At 42.8% G+C, this 13,649-nt stretch overlaps 2 protein-coding genes across 20 annotated transcripts in view; both read left to right on the top strand.

The window, feature by feature from the left end:
• Window positions 1-13,649, top strand: part of LOC115534120 (uncharacterized) — a 51,277-nt gene that overhangs the window by 1,803 nt on the left and 35,825 nt on the right. For 4 of the 17 annotated variants that reach the window (XM_030344785.1, XM_030344786.1, XM_030344795.1 and 1 more), the window contains exons 4-9: window positions 436-495; window positions 1,180-1,272; window positions 1,374-1,405; window positions 2,197-2,250; window positions 2,422-2,511; window positions 2,853-3,794. In XM_030344785.1, the coding sequence (XP_030200645.1) occupies window positions 436-495; window positions 1,180-1,272; window positions 1,374-1,405; window positions 2,197-2,250; window positions 2,422-2,511; window positions 2,853-2,972 (449 nt within the window). In that variant the 3' untranslated portion in view covers window positions 2,973-3,794. The other 13 variants (XM_030344798.1, XM_030344792.1, XM_030344797.1 and 10 more) reach the window with 9 other exon arrangements.
• The window catches only part of LOC115534115 (uncharacterized), a 40,418-nt gene continuing 30,689 nt past the window's right edge, over window positions 3,921-13,649 (top strand). Inside the window, exons 1-7 of one of the 3 annotated variants that reach the window (XM_030344770.1) lie at window positions 3,921-4,170; window positions 4,362-4,655; window positions 5,189-5,227; window positions 5,636-5,677; window positions 7,193-7,255; window positions 8,483-8,584; window positions 9,591-9,619. In XM_030344770.1, coding sequence (XP_030200630.1) covers window positions 4,451-4,655; window positions 5,189-5,227; window positions 5,636-5,677; window positions 7,193-7,255; window positions 8,483-8,584; window positions 9,591-9,619 — 480 coding nt within the window. In that variant the 5' untranslated portion in view covers window positions 3,921-4,170; window positions 4,362-4,450. The remainder of the gene's footprint in view (window positions 4,171-4,361; window positions 4,656-5,188; window positions 5,228-5,635; window positions 5,678-7,192; window positions 7,256-8,482; window positions 8,585-9,590; window positions 9,620-13,649) is intronic. The other 2 variants (XM_030344771.1, XM_030344769.1) reach the window with 2 other exon arrangements.

Here is a 13,649-nt window from a genome sequence, read left to right as displayed (position 1 = left end):
CTCTATTGAGTCACTTTAGCAGATGCTTTAGTCAAGATGTACAAACAGTGAGTTCAGTCACATGTCATTAAGGAGACGATAGGGGTTAGGGCAGGCTGTGGAGTCAGACAGCACCAGCCCAGCAGCAAGGCCCTCAACACCAACACCTACCAATGGTGAGAAGAACAACATTTCAAAATGGTGTTCATTCTTAATCTGTGGTTTAGGTCATGTGAATCATCAACATGTGTTTTAACGGTCCGACAATCACCAAAGCCAACCCTCTGAAACCATCACACTTCCTACTTCAGGTTCACAGGAACACAGAGCTGGCCAGTGACGTAGGCCTGCTTCATTAACCACAACCATTGCAGCATGTCTGCAAACTAGTTTGGGTGGGATGTAGCCTGGGAACATGACAAATCTGATATCATGTTTTATATCCTATTTACATAGGCACAATTTGCATTACGAAAACCACAAGCACATCCCCACCAACCTCACCTACAGTGAAAGGTACTTCAACTCTAACTTAAGGAGCCATGTTTCAAAATGGTGTCTACTATAACTATATTTACTTACAGTTGGTGCTTTTTGTCTTGTGGTAGGCTGTTATTTTGCGTGAAGCAAAATAATTAGTGAAGCAGAGTCTGCATTCAAATACATGATTATTGTTTGAATGGTTTTGAAATATTTTTATATTGTCGAGAGGTTTTTAGTTATAACGTTATATTTAAATTAGAAGCAAAAGTGAGCTGTATATATTTAAATCTATTGACTCATAGTGGCCGTAGAATGTTTGTTAATGATCTGATAATCTAACACAACGTTTTCACAACTTCATCAGCACACAAAATTCCTCCCCATACGCCATGACAAAGATGAATGTCAGGCCGCATATGAACTGATGGCCACAGCAACGCGGCTGTGAGATATCGAATCTGCATCATTTCTAAAGGACATGTTTTCACAAAAGGGAAAATCTGGGGTTCAAATTTGGGTCCAGCACTTTTTGCCTTGGATTCAACCTCTATAAAAACTAGGATAATATTCTGTATTCTATCAACAAATATTTTACTGTCTGTCATTTTCTATGGTTTCCAACATAAGTCCATGTCCACCCTTGTAGGTTCTTAATTCATATGAGCTCCTGCCGACTATGAACGAGAGGAACGTAAACTCTTTGGATCTGGGTTGCAGGTGGACCTGGGTTAGCAGCAGGGGTAGCGCTGGGTACAGCGGTCCTGTTGATCGTGGGCCTGGTTCTCCTCATTCGCTGGCTCAGAAGGAGAGGTGAGAGGAGACCAGTGACACCATCATGTTGTCACGTCTACATCTGTCTACACACCGTTTATATCACCATGGAAACGTTCACTGTGGCTTTCTCTTCACAGGAAACAAGAGGCCAAAGGACACCACAACCACTGTGAGTTTAAAAGACAAAACTTAAACTATTTGGTTGAATAAGAAATAGCATTAAAGCCATCTAGCTCAATGTTTGTAGGTGGACGTTCCGTGGTTATAATGCTACACAACGTAGCATTATAACTCAAGGTGGCCACAGGCATGAGTGTTAATAATCTGACTATCGCTGACAGCGAGATACAAAAATAAAAATGACTTCCCCTAACTCTTTGACATATGAAGGTCTGCAGCGTGGGAAACGCTGACCAAACAACATATCTGCAGATGCAACAGCTATGTTGAGATGAATAATCTGAATAATGGACATGAAATACTTTTCAGTAATTTAAACAGCTGTTTCAATCCAATCCGACTAATATAATGAAGGGGTAGGTAGGGACATTGGTATCTTGTAGAAAATAAAAATTTTACAAAATAATAATTCTAACAAGTAGCGTTATTACAGAAATATAGTTTACAACAGCATCATTACTGCATTATAGCGTCAGTTATAACCAGTAGGTTGTGTAAACCAGGGTTTTCAGCCTCTGGGTCCCCACTTAGGTTCGTGGGAGATGACTTATATTTAATACATTTCTTTGAATAAAATCTTAAAAGTACACACCATACCTAACCATGATCCAACTACTACAAGGTTGAACTTGGGAAAGTTCCCTGGGTCTTCAATATCATGAACAGATGAAGATTGGGATAAACAATTAGCAGATGCACAAAATATGTTGGGGTCACAAAATGGACCCCACCACTGGTGAGACCAGCTGATGAGTAACTGGGTTCCTGTACTGGGTGCAGGATCTGAACTCTATCAGGGACACCCTACCAGTCATAGGAGGCCTTCATGACCAGGTGAGACTTATTCATCCTTTCATCACACACACACGCACGCACGCACGCACGCACGCACGCACACGTCCTGCCTCAATTTATCCATTTCTAGTAATTGAATTGAGCATAATACAAAATCTAAGGAATATGAATCTAATGCGTCTGACTCCGCAACTCCTGACCGTGTCACAGCATCTCAGCGTGGACGGAGATCAGGGCGGAGGTCCAACATACGCCTCTATTGTCCTGCTTGAGGGACAGCGAAGCGTGGCTACAGCACAGGTAAACTGTCTCCTGGTGGAAGAATACCACAAGAAGTCAATAATAATAACAGTATTGAATGTCGCAGCGTACATGTTGTCGTGATATATCATGCCGAGGCTCTTGCACCACCTGGCTCTCGTACCTCGTCTCAGCAGCATCAAAGCACAGAGCATCATGTCCACACCATGGAATGCATCATATCACAACATTCCATATCACAGTTATTCCATGTCATGGTATATCCCCTGCTTGAGCTGCTCCCCCCGCGACCCGACCCCGGATAAGCGGATGACGATGAGGATGATGAGGATGAGGTATACTGTGTCACGACATTCTGTTTCATGTCCGTCACGCTATAGGTTGAGGACGATTCCAGCGATGCAGTAACCTACGCCTCAGTGAGGGCCTCTCCCAGATGTGGAGAGAAGGCTGGTGATGTGGACGTACACTACGCCACCGTCAACAAACGGGCACAATAACAAAACGTCTTTAGATGAGTACGGGATGATACAAAGCCAGCAGCAGCAGCCAGCAGTAGAAATGATGAATATATAAAAAGATAAAAAACTGTTATTGTCAATAATCCATATTTACCTTCAGTTGTAAACACATTTTTTGATCAATAATTGCTGAATGCTCTTTCACATGAGGGTAATCAGAGGAAACAGTGATTCACAATTAATTACCGGTAACTACAAATTACCACATTTTTTTAAAGTTATTCATAAATTGCAAATATCTCCCGTCTGGTTTCCATGAAGGAGGCTACTAGCTCATATCTTCTGAAATTGCTAGTATTTAGACAGCCTTTAGAGTGCGCCATAGACTAAACTGATGGGGAATGTAAAAAAGTCGGCCTAGAACTGTTCTTAAACATCCCTGGCTACAGTGAGACCGTATTAAAAGGAATGTTAAGTTTATGTGTAAATGTGTTTAAAGTGAGGGGTGCGAATCTGATGTTTTAGCTCATGCTTTTTTATATTTAAGTTGCTTGACACCTTTTTCTGTTTTGGCATTATGTCGAGTGAGTATATATGAGTGTATTTGGTGAGCTTTATATTAAATATCTCTGTAAGGTAACGCCTGTGTTAACGTTGACTTGAGAAACCTGATTTCTGCTTAGGTTTGAGATGAGCGATTAAAAATACATAATTTCCTGTTGTTTACCACTTCCACATTTTAACAAAATGAAAATAATATAATAGGCCTGCTCCTCACCATTATGCATAATGTTCATGTTGTACAATCATTTGGTGATGATATTGAACTGTTCATTCAATAAAAATAGATGATAATTACCACCCAATAGTTTGAGATCAGAGGAAAAGTGTTTCACATGTAGGCTACTTCTTATGCCATTAAGCGCTAGCAAAGGTAAACCATTGTATTTTTCTATCACTGATTACACGTTATTACAAACAAATAGGAAATGTTATTATATAGCCAAATAAGTCCATCTTGACAATTTACTGATATGTTTTTACAGTCCATGTCTGTACCAGGTAATCTCTCATGTGAAAAAAGAGGAGAGTAAAGTGTTGGAGGTTTGAGGAAGTGAGAGAACACTCACTATAAGAAGCCTTGCTCTCCACAGTGAGCAGTAGGTTGAGCTATCAGACGGGCAGAAAGACAGACATACAGACAGACAGATATGGTTGCTTCAACGTCATACAAAAGGTAAGGACTTTAAATAAAAAAGATAATAAAAACAAGCAAAGTTATCAGTGGGTGTTTGTGTTTGATGGCCTTAACGTTATTTATTCAAATCAAAAGGTGTATAGTTTGCTCAACATTACATAACTGAATGTTCTCTCTCACAGATATCTTTCCAATCAATGAAAAATGTAACAAAGTAACTTTCTCCTCAGATTATGGAAGAACACAGTTCAGAGCTGGAGGTAGTGTCTCTCTATCATGCGGGGCTCAGAGTGACTGTTCCAGTATTACCTGGCTGTTCATGTACAACGATGGAGCGGCTGTAGAATTGGTTGTAGGAGGGAAGGTTAAGTCCGAAGACAACAAAAAAAGACTACATGTTACAAAGAAGTGTTCTCTGGAGGTAAAGAAGTTCATAAAGGAAGATGAAGGTGTTTACACCTGCAGAGAGTACCCATCATCAGGAAGACCCGTTGATCATACACGGCATGAAGTAAAACTAATAAGTGAGTATTTATATTTTTATGTACTCTCCTAAAATAACAATTTCAGGTTAAAACACTTTGGGAAAAATATGACGTCTGTAGTGTTTCAATTATTCATATTTGAATATAGTGTCATGGATCCTCTTATTGAGATTTGAAAATCCTGTGGGACAACAAGATTAACTTTTAACAGTTTAAATAGATGTCTTCATTACTGTAGACATTTTCTTACATTCATTCATTTGTTACATTTTTGTAGTCTTCAAGTCTTATGGTCTTTAGTTAATCATCAGTATAATATCTGGCCCACAGACACACCACCAGAACAAAACCCTCCACCCTGTTATAAAAGGATAGATTTGAAGCTGATGTAGTTGTTGTAAAGAGTGATTAAGATAGTTTCTAACACCGTATTTCTCTTTTCTTTCCCATTGAATATATCAGATATGACTAGACATTTTCTTGCATTATTTTATTCCTTAAATTCTCACATATGTATGTTTAGTAATTCCATGTTGGTCTTTGTTCTGTCGTTGCTTTTAATCCACATGGAGCAGGTAGCACACAAAGACCAACCCCAACCACAGTGAAAGGTATTTCTTCTCTATCTTGAGGAGCCATGTTTCTAAATGGTGTCTTTATCTGTCATGCAACTCTGTGGACTTGGTAGTGGATGAATCAATGAATGCATGCCAGCATTAGGAACATGATAATCTCTGACATTATCACCACCTAATATGATGAGAACATCCCAAAATCGTCAGTTATAACTGAAGACATATCTTATTTTTTGTTGTTTCGTTTGTTTGTTTATTTACATTTTAGACATAAACTTAATTTACAAATCAGAAAGAAATCTGGCCCCCACACACAATCAGCAGGAAAAAAACTCTCATCCCGAACCTCAAATGTTAAGCATATTTGTTGGAAAGAGTTATGATGATGGTTTACTTATTCCATGTTTCTCTTTGTCTTGGCATGGTTTTTGCCACATGGAGTAGCAAACACAAGCACATCCAAACCAACCACTACACCAGTGAAAGGTAATTCACCATCATGAGGAGCCATGTTTCTAAATGGTGTCTTTATCCATCATATAACTCTGAGTACTTGGTACTGGAGGGACGAGTGGCCTACCGTGAGGAACCTGTAGAATCTCTGACATCTCCACTAAAGTATGATGAAACAATCACACACTCTTCTGTTATAACTGTAAACCTTGATAAAACTCAACGCTTGTCTAAAATGATATTTTAAAGCATATTTGTTATAAGGAGTGAGTAATGTAGCAAGCAGCAAGGCCCTCAACATCAACACCAACCACACACACACTGAACGGTATTCTATCACTGTCACGGTTTAAAATGGTGTGTTTCTATCTATCCCTGTTACTCTGTGGACTTGTAGCATCAAATTATGTCTTCTAACTATCTAACTTCACCACAACCAACACTAATAACCCATCACACTTCCTTCTTCTGTTTCACAGAAACACAGAGCTGGTCAGAGATGTACTTTATTAACCACAACAACATGTCTGCAGGGGCATGAGTCAAGCTGGGTACACACTCTGCATCAAGCGATGGCTGAGTTGATAAGTGCTTTGATATAGTTAAGAGGTTTTGAGTTATCATAGTTAAGCCAGAGACAAAACCAAATTCATTAACATGTGACACTACAGACCTGGGTATGTGTTCTCTCACTGCATCACCAACAAAAGTTTTCCCAGGTTCTTCTGCATGCAAAAATACTTCCCCTTGCACATAACCAAATTGAAATTCTGTCTGTGTGACCTGACTTAGAGCCACTCACCACAGGAAAGAATATGAGCAAGTGTTGCAACAGAATCTGCATAATTTCTAAATGAGAGTTAACTATATAAATCTCTATTGAGTCACTTTAGCCGATGCTTTAGTCAAGGTGTATAAACAGTGAGTTCAGACACATGTCATTAAGGAGCAGGTAGGGGTAGAGGCAGCTCGCTCAAGGACCCCATGACAGTCAGGCTGTGGAGGGTGGACATTGGGGTTGGAACCCTGACGTAAATTATTTTAGTCTATGTTATTTCTGATGTCATATGTCAAGCTAACAACAGTTATGCATGGTTTCTTCACCACATAATGGACAACGCCATATAAAATTTTAATGATTTTATAGATAAGTTAAAGACTACAAACATGGCCACTTTGCCATTTCCGTTTAAGCCCAGACAGACCAAAGGTTTACCTGGGTCAGTTAGAACATGTAGGCGTGGCCTATTTACTGCTCCGCCCCCTCCCAATACAACTGTTTGTTTACCTGTGTTCGGGAGATGCTTCATGAACCACCTCCAGAACACAAGCCTGTTTACCTTGTGCCTCTGTTAGAATAAACCAAGTGTTGAACATTTACTACTCTCCTAGTTATACCTAGCACGAGACGACCATACCACGAAGGATCAAAATAGGTTTTCCTCAATAACCCACAACCAATTTATCTGGGAGTCAAACACCTCAACAAGTAGCTGACGACTTGTTCCATGTTTCTCTCTGTTCTGTCATTGATTTTTAATCCACAAGGAGCAGCCAGCAGCAGCCCAACATCAAGGCCCCCAACAACACCAACACCACATACACCCAACGGTATTTCATCTCTATCTTGTGTTGCGTTTCAAAATGGTGTTCTTTCTTAATCTGTGGATTTTTAGGACACGTAAATCATCAACATATGTGTCCAACAATCACCACAGCCAACCCTATAAAACCATCACACTTCCTACTTCAGGTTCACAGGAACACAGAGCTGGCCAGTGACGTAGGCCTGCTTCATTAACCACAACCATTGCAGCATGTCTGCAAACTAGTTTGGGTGGGATGTAGCCTGGGAACAATACGGATCTGAGCTCATGTTTTATTTGCTATTGACATAGGCACAATCTTCATTTGCGAAAACCACAAGCACATCCCCACCAACCTCAACTACAGTGAAAGGTATTTCATCTCTATCTTGAGGAGCCATGTTTCAAAAGGGTGTCTTTATCCATCATGTAACTCTGAGGACTTGGTAGTGGAGGTCAGTCAATTGGGTCACTTCCAGTTAGTGCTGCTATTTGTCTTGTGGTAGGCTATTATTTTGCTGTTAAAAATAAGTGAGGCAGAATCTGCATTAAAATACATGATTATCGCTTTAATGGCTATGAAATATTTTCCTATAGTAAGGAGGTTTTTAGTTATTAGGCTATAGTTCAATTAGAAACCAAAGTGAGCTGTATATATTTACATCTATCGACTCATAGTGCCATAGGATGTGTGTTAATGATCTCATAATCTAACACAACGTTTTCACAACTTCATCAGCACACAAAATATTTCCCCGTACGCTGTGACAGAGATGAACGTCTGGCCGCATGTGAACCGATGGCCACAGCAACACGTCTGCAAATGAAATGGCTGCGAGATATCGAATCTGCATCTTTTCTAAAGGACATGAACATACACATTTTCACAAAAGTGAAAATGTGCTCAGAACTGAAAATGTTGGGTCAAAGTGGGGTTCAGAACCTTTTGGCTGGGAGTCAACCTCTAAAACTAGGATCATATTCTGTATTCTATCATCAAATCTTTTCTATAGTGTGTCGGTTTTAACCTTAAGTCATTTTGAATAGCAGACCATGGCCAGATATGTACACTTAGTTAGACCATCCTACTCTCTTTCATCCTATTATTTATATATAAAGTCTGTTTAATTCTCTATGGTTTCAGACTTAACCCCATGTGTGTTGTTATAATGGTAAATGGACTCCATCCCCCTCTGTAACCACTCAAGGCGTTGTACCATCAGCTCATGGAGGTCGGTGTGATCTCTTGCAGCTCCTACAGCGGGGGCCCTGCTGCGGGTCCTGGTGCTGCTGGGCTTCTCCGTCCTGACCCTGGTGGTTCTGCTCCGCCTCATTGGCTGGTGGAGAACCAGAGGTGAGGAGAGAGAGAGGGAGGGGGGGAGAGAGAGAGAGAGGGAGGGGGGGGGAGAGAGAGGGAGAGAGGGGGGGGAGGGAGAGAGAGAGAGAGAGAGGGAGAGAGAGACACAGAGACAGGGAGAGAGAGACACAGAGACAGAGACAGAGACAGAGACAGAGAGGGAGGGGAGAGAGAGGGAGAGAGGGGGGGGGAGGGAGAGAGAGAGAGAGAGAGAGGGAGAGAGAGACACAGAGACAGGGAGAGAGAGACACAGAGACAGAGACAGAGACAGAGAGGGAGGGGGGGGGGGGGGGAGAGAGTGAGGCTAACTCAAGGCTAAATTTGTCTTGAAGATGTGGCAACCCGGCTTGGTGAGTGAGCCGCCTCCTTCCAATCAGCACACGACCTGGAGCTTACTTAAAGCCAAAATTGAACTTTTATTCAAACATAAATTATTTATCTATCAAAGCAAACAAAACAGCTTTGGAGGAATTCACAGTCTTCTTCCTCCGGGTGGAATCAGGTCACCCACGAGACTGGTCCCTCCGCACACGCCAACCAGGAGAGCCCTGAATGAGGGTGGAAGCATGCTTTTTAAAGCATGCTTCCCCACGTGCTCCTCAGGTGCTCCGCATTTCAATGATTGGCACCAGTGTTCTTACTGGCGCCATCTGTGGAGAATCGGTGGTACACCGCCTCCACAACCTGTCCCCTTGGCCTCCAGGGGCGCTGTGCCAGAGACGGGTTGCCACAAAGAGTTTTTATTTAGTGAACAACATTAAACAAAACAGCAGCACCTATTTCTGTGTTATGCCGTTTTCCTTGTCCTCCAGAAGGCTTAAAGTCTAGTCCTTGGGGTGAGGGGGTGTCTTATATAGTGTGGGTCTGTGAAGGCCTTTGGGACTGTAACTGAGTTAAGGCCTTTACTAATAGTCTTTAATTAACTTGACTTGTGGTCATGTCTCCATCTACACACCTGTTTTTATCGCCATGGAGAAACTGACTGTGGCTTTCTCTCCACCAGGTAACAGGGCAGCAACAGAAGAGTGCATTGTGAGTTAAAGACCAAAGAGGGTGAATTACAGTAACAGGTTGTGTTCGTGGCCAGTTTGACTTGTTCTCTATTTACTGTGTTGCTCAACAAGTGGAGAATATGACAACGATCCACACTAAGCAGGTCAATGTTAGTAGAGGCTGCTTCCATTTTAACTACATGTTAGTAATAATAACAATTAAAATGTTGCAGTAAAGGAGGGTGGGGTGTTTAATGAGGCTTAGCAATATAAAAGGAAGAGACTATTGCTGTTTTGTGTTGCTCAACAAGTGGAGAATATGACAACGATCCACACTAAGCAGGTCAATGTTAGTAGAGGCTGCTTCCATTTTAACTACATGTTAGTAATAATAACAATTAAAATGTTGCAGTAAAGGAGGGTGGGGTGTTTAATGAGGCTTAGCAATATAAAAGGAAGAGACTATTGCTGTTTTGTGATTATCGAGCAGCTCTAGAAGTCTACAATGCACTTTGTTGAGTTGTTGTTTAGGGATTTAGAAAACCCTTTGAAATGTGATATATTACTCTTTAAACTACCACTTATGAATGATCTCCATCTGATTGGCTACTCTGAACTCTGTCTAGTCTATTTTTAACTATAGGTGACATAGCACAGTTTCCTGTAGCTGCTCTAATGTTGATGCGTTGCAGTGATAGTTGTAGAGGGTCGGTCCCTTTGGAGGGCGGTGGCTGCTAGAGGGATGTGAGCAGCAGTAACTGATGACTGTGTTGGTGCAGGGTCTGAACTCTGCCAGTGACGCCCCGCCAGCCAGAGAACGCCTCGGCCCAGGGGCCAGTGACCAGGTGAGACTTCTTCACCCATTCACCTCACACACACACACACACACACACACAGACACAGACACACACACACACACACACACACACACAAAGATTATTATTATTATTTATTTTTTTTGGCTCTAGGGGGCCCCCCCCGTGGCCCGGGGCCCCCAAACAATTGCGGGGCCCCAGGCAGTTGCCTGGTATGCCTAATGGGATGCGGCGCCTCTGGTCTCACGTGGACCTGAGACACAGAGAAGGTTGGGGGGGAGTCAACAGAGCAACATTTAAAAGGTTTACATTTCAATCTGAATCTCCATGAAATGTTCCTGGCTTGGCTTCTCTAATAAAATATAATTTTCCATATCATGAAATGTGTAAATTGGTGAATAAATTGTATGGGTACAAGTCTGTGTCACACCAGTCAACACCAGTTAACTTTTGTAAAGTATGGCTCAAAGAGGGAGCAGAAAGCAGCGGGAGTAGCTTTGAAGACAGTGTTTGAGCGACTGTGTTGTCTTGTGTGGGTAATAGCCTACTATAGTCTGTTTATGTCTGTTTAATTCTCTATTGGTACACAGTTTTACCAACATTTATTAAACAAATGAGGAAATACGTTGTATACGTATAATGCAAGGGACATTTCATTGAGATTCAGATTTAATTAAAAATATATGTTTTGGTTCTTACAGGACCAACTGGATCCTGGTGAACTTAGCGATGCGGCTACCTATGTAAACATGAGGGCCCCTCACAGATGTGCTGGGGACACTACAGACACGTCCGTTCATTTTGTCACCGTCCACCAACTGTCAAAATGACAAACGTCTGGACAACACGTGAGGAAGCAGGTGGAAGCGGTCGGAGCTATAGCTGGTTGTTGTTGTATTCAGATGCATTTTAACCGACTGAACAAATGTTGATTCCCCTGGTCCTTAAACAAGTAGTTAGGCCTACACAACAAGCAGTAGGTCTACACTCGGTAGTCCTTAACAACCGGTTTGGCTGTACATACATGACATGACATTTATACTTAACGGAAATAATGAATATTAAACATGCTTTCAAATGAGTTGATATGTTGTCATCGCCAGAGACCAAACTGATTGTATGAAGTACCAGGTTCCCTGGTACCTTCATGGCCCAACGTATCCCAAAATTTATTGCGAGTTGGATTTTTTCAGAAATGGCGTCGGTGAGAGCGGAAGCGGCAGTTGCAGCAAATTACATATTTAATGACAAAACTATGTAAAAATATTTTTTTCTTTTAAAATAAAGTTGAGACTATTTTAAATTTGAAACTTTATTATCAAAGTTCAATGACATTACCATGAGCCATATAACGTTAAACTAATTAACGTTATATTTTATATAATTATTATATAACGGCTCCATATTTCTCCTCCTCCGTCCGGTTTGAACCGCAGCTTGGTTGATAGGTGCGGTGCGTCGTAACGCAAGGTAAAGGGTGTTGTTAATGGCTTGTTATGCAAACTTGAAATGCTCCGTAGGCCAGTCTCATTTAAAAACGTTCGTTCGGCCTTTGAACTGTTTTCAAATGTCAAACTAATTCTATTTCAGACAGGCAGTCCTCACCCATGGCATATGGGATCAAGTGAGGGTTGACCAGGGGAAGGAGTTTTACATGTGTGCCTGTTACTGTACCGGGACAACCTCAACAGGCAACAGACCAATTCCAAAAGGGTTAGGTTATTAATATGACAACAATGTTCCAAATGTGCTCAATTACCAATTGGTATCTACTGTCTCCTATCCTAAAACTTTTAATTTTCATTAAATGATTTTACAACTTTTGATTAATGTGCTAAACGTAGTATTATTAGACTGTCTGAATGTACAGTAATTAAAAAGGGGCTAATGCGTTTTATATTATCTATTTTTTAGAAATAATTGTGAGCAATTTGGTTAAACAAATACCTTTAATCTCAAACTCACTGGGTCATGTAGAAATGTGGGTCTGGGGGGGGGACGTGCAACATCTGGCCTGCAGGGGGAGGTAGAGGACGGTTGGGAAAACACTGGATCGGCTGGGGAGATTGGCCCTCTGATGGAGGTGGGCCAGGTCGTCCGCGTCACCGGTGCCCGTCTCCTCCCCACGGTCCCGGCGAGGCGTACCTTAACCCGGTGAGGATACAGCGGGGTACGCACCAGGCGCTGTTGGACTCAGGCTGCATGCAGACCATGATCCACCAGCGTCTGGTGCGATCCGAGGCATTGGTGGAGGCGTCGAGCGTTTTGGTGAGGTGTATACACAGGGATGTGTATACACGAGTATTCTTTGGTCCCTATCGAAATTCGTTGTGGGGGGAAAAAGCATAGTGTTAAGGCGGTGGTTAGTTCGAGCCTCACGCATCTCCTGATTCTTGGGTTGGATTGGGCGGGGTTTCCACAGGCTGTTAGGGGGACTATGGGGGTGCGGACACGACCGGTAGGGACATGTAAGTCGTGTGCCGTGTTCTGCGAGGCGGGGGGCGGCCGACGCTGCTCAGGGATCGGGGGAGACGGGGGATCCCCAACCCGAGGTCCCAGCGCAGAGGTTCCCACCGGTGGAGGATTTCCCCCTCGAGCAGTCTCGTGACGCCACACTGAGCTCAGCCTACGACCAGGTGATAGCTATTGATGGGAGTAAGGTCCGGCCAGACGCAGCGCTGACTTACCCACACTTTATAGTGGTTAGGGATAGGCTTTATCGGGTGAGTCGTGACACCCAGAGTGAGGAGGTTGTCACCCAGTTGCTGGTACCCAGGCCGCCGGGAAATGGTTTTCCAGGCGGCGCATTATAACCCAATGGCGGGCAATTTAGGGTACGAAAAAACACTTAACCGGATAATGGCCCGGTTCTATTGGCCGGGGATTCGGGTGGAGGTGCGCAGGTGGTGCGCAACCTGCCCCGAGTGCCAATTGGTGAATCCGTCCCCAGGGCTCCCTTACGGCCCCTTCCCCTGGTGGAAGCCCCTTTCGATCGCATCGGCATGGACATTATCGGGCCATTAGAACGTTCCGCACATGGGTATCGATTTGTGTTAGTCCTGATCGACTACGCCACCTTGTACCCGGAAGCAATTCTGTTGCGCAACATCTCCGCGAAGAGTGTTGCACAGGGGTTGTTTCATGTCATATCGCGGGTGGGAATCCCGAAGGAGATTCTCACTGACCAGGGCACCAATTTCATGTCACGCACAATTAGGGAACTTTACGGGTTGTTGAAGGTCAAGGCCATTCGCA

The sequence above is a fragment of the Gadus morhua genome, chromosome 21 (assembly GCF_902167405.1).
Source record: "Gadus morhua chromosome 21, gadMor3.0, whole genome shotgun sequence".
Lineage (NCBI taxonomy): Eukaryota > Metazoa > Chordata > Actinopteri > Gadiformes > Gadidae > Gadus > Gadus morhua.
This window is presented reverse-complemented; position numbering and strand designations above follow the sequence as displayed.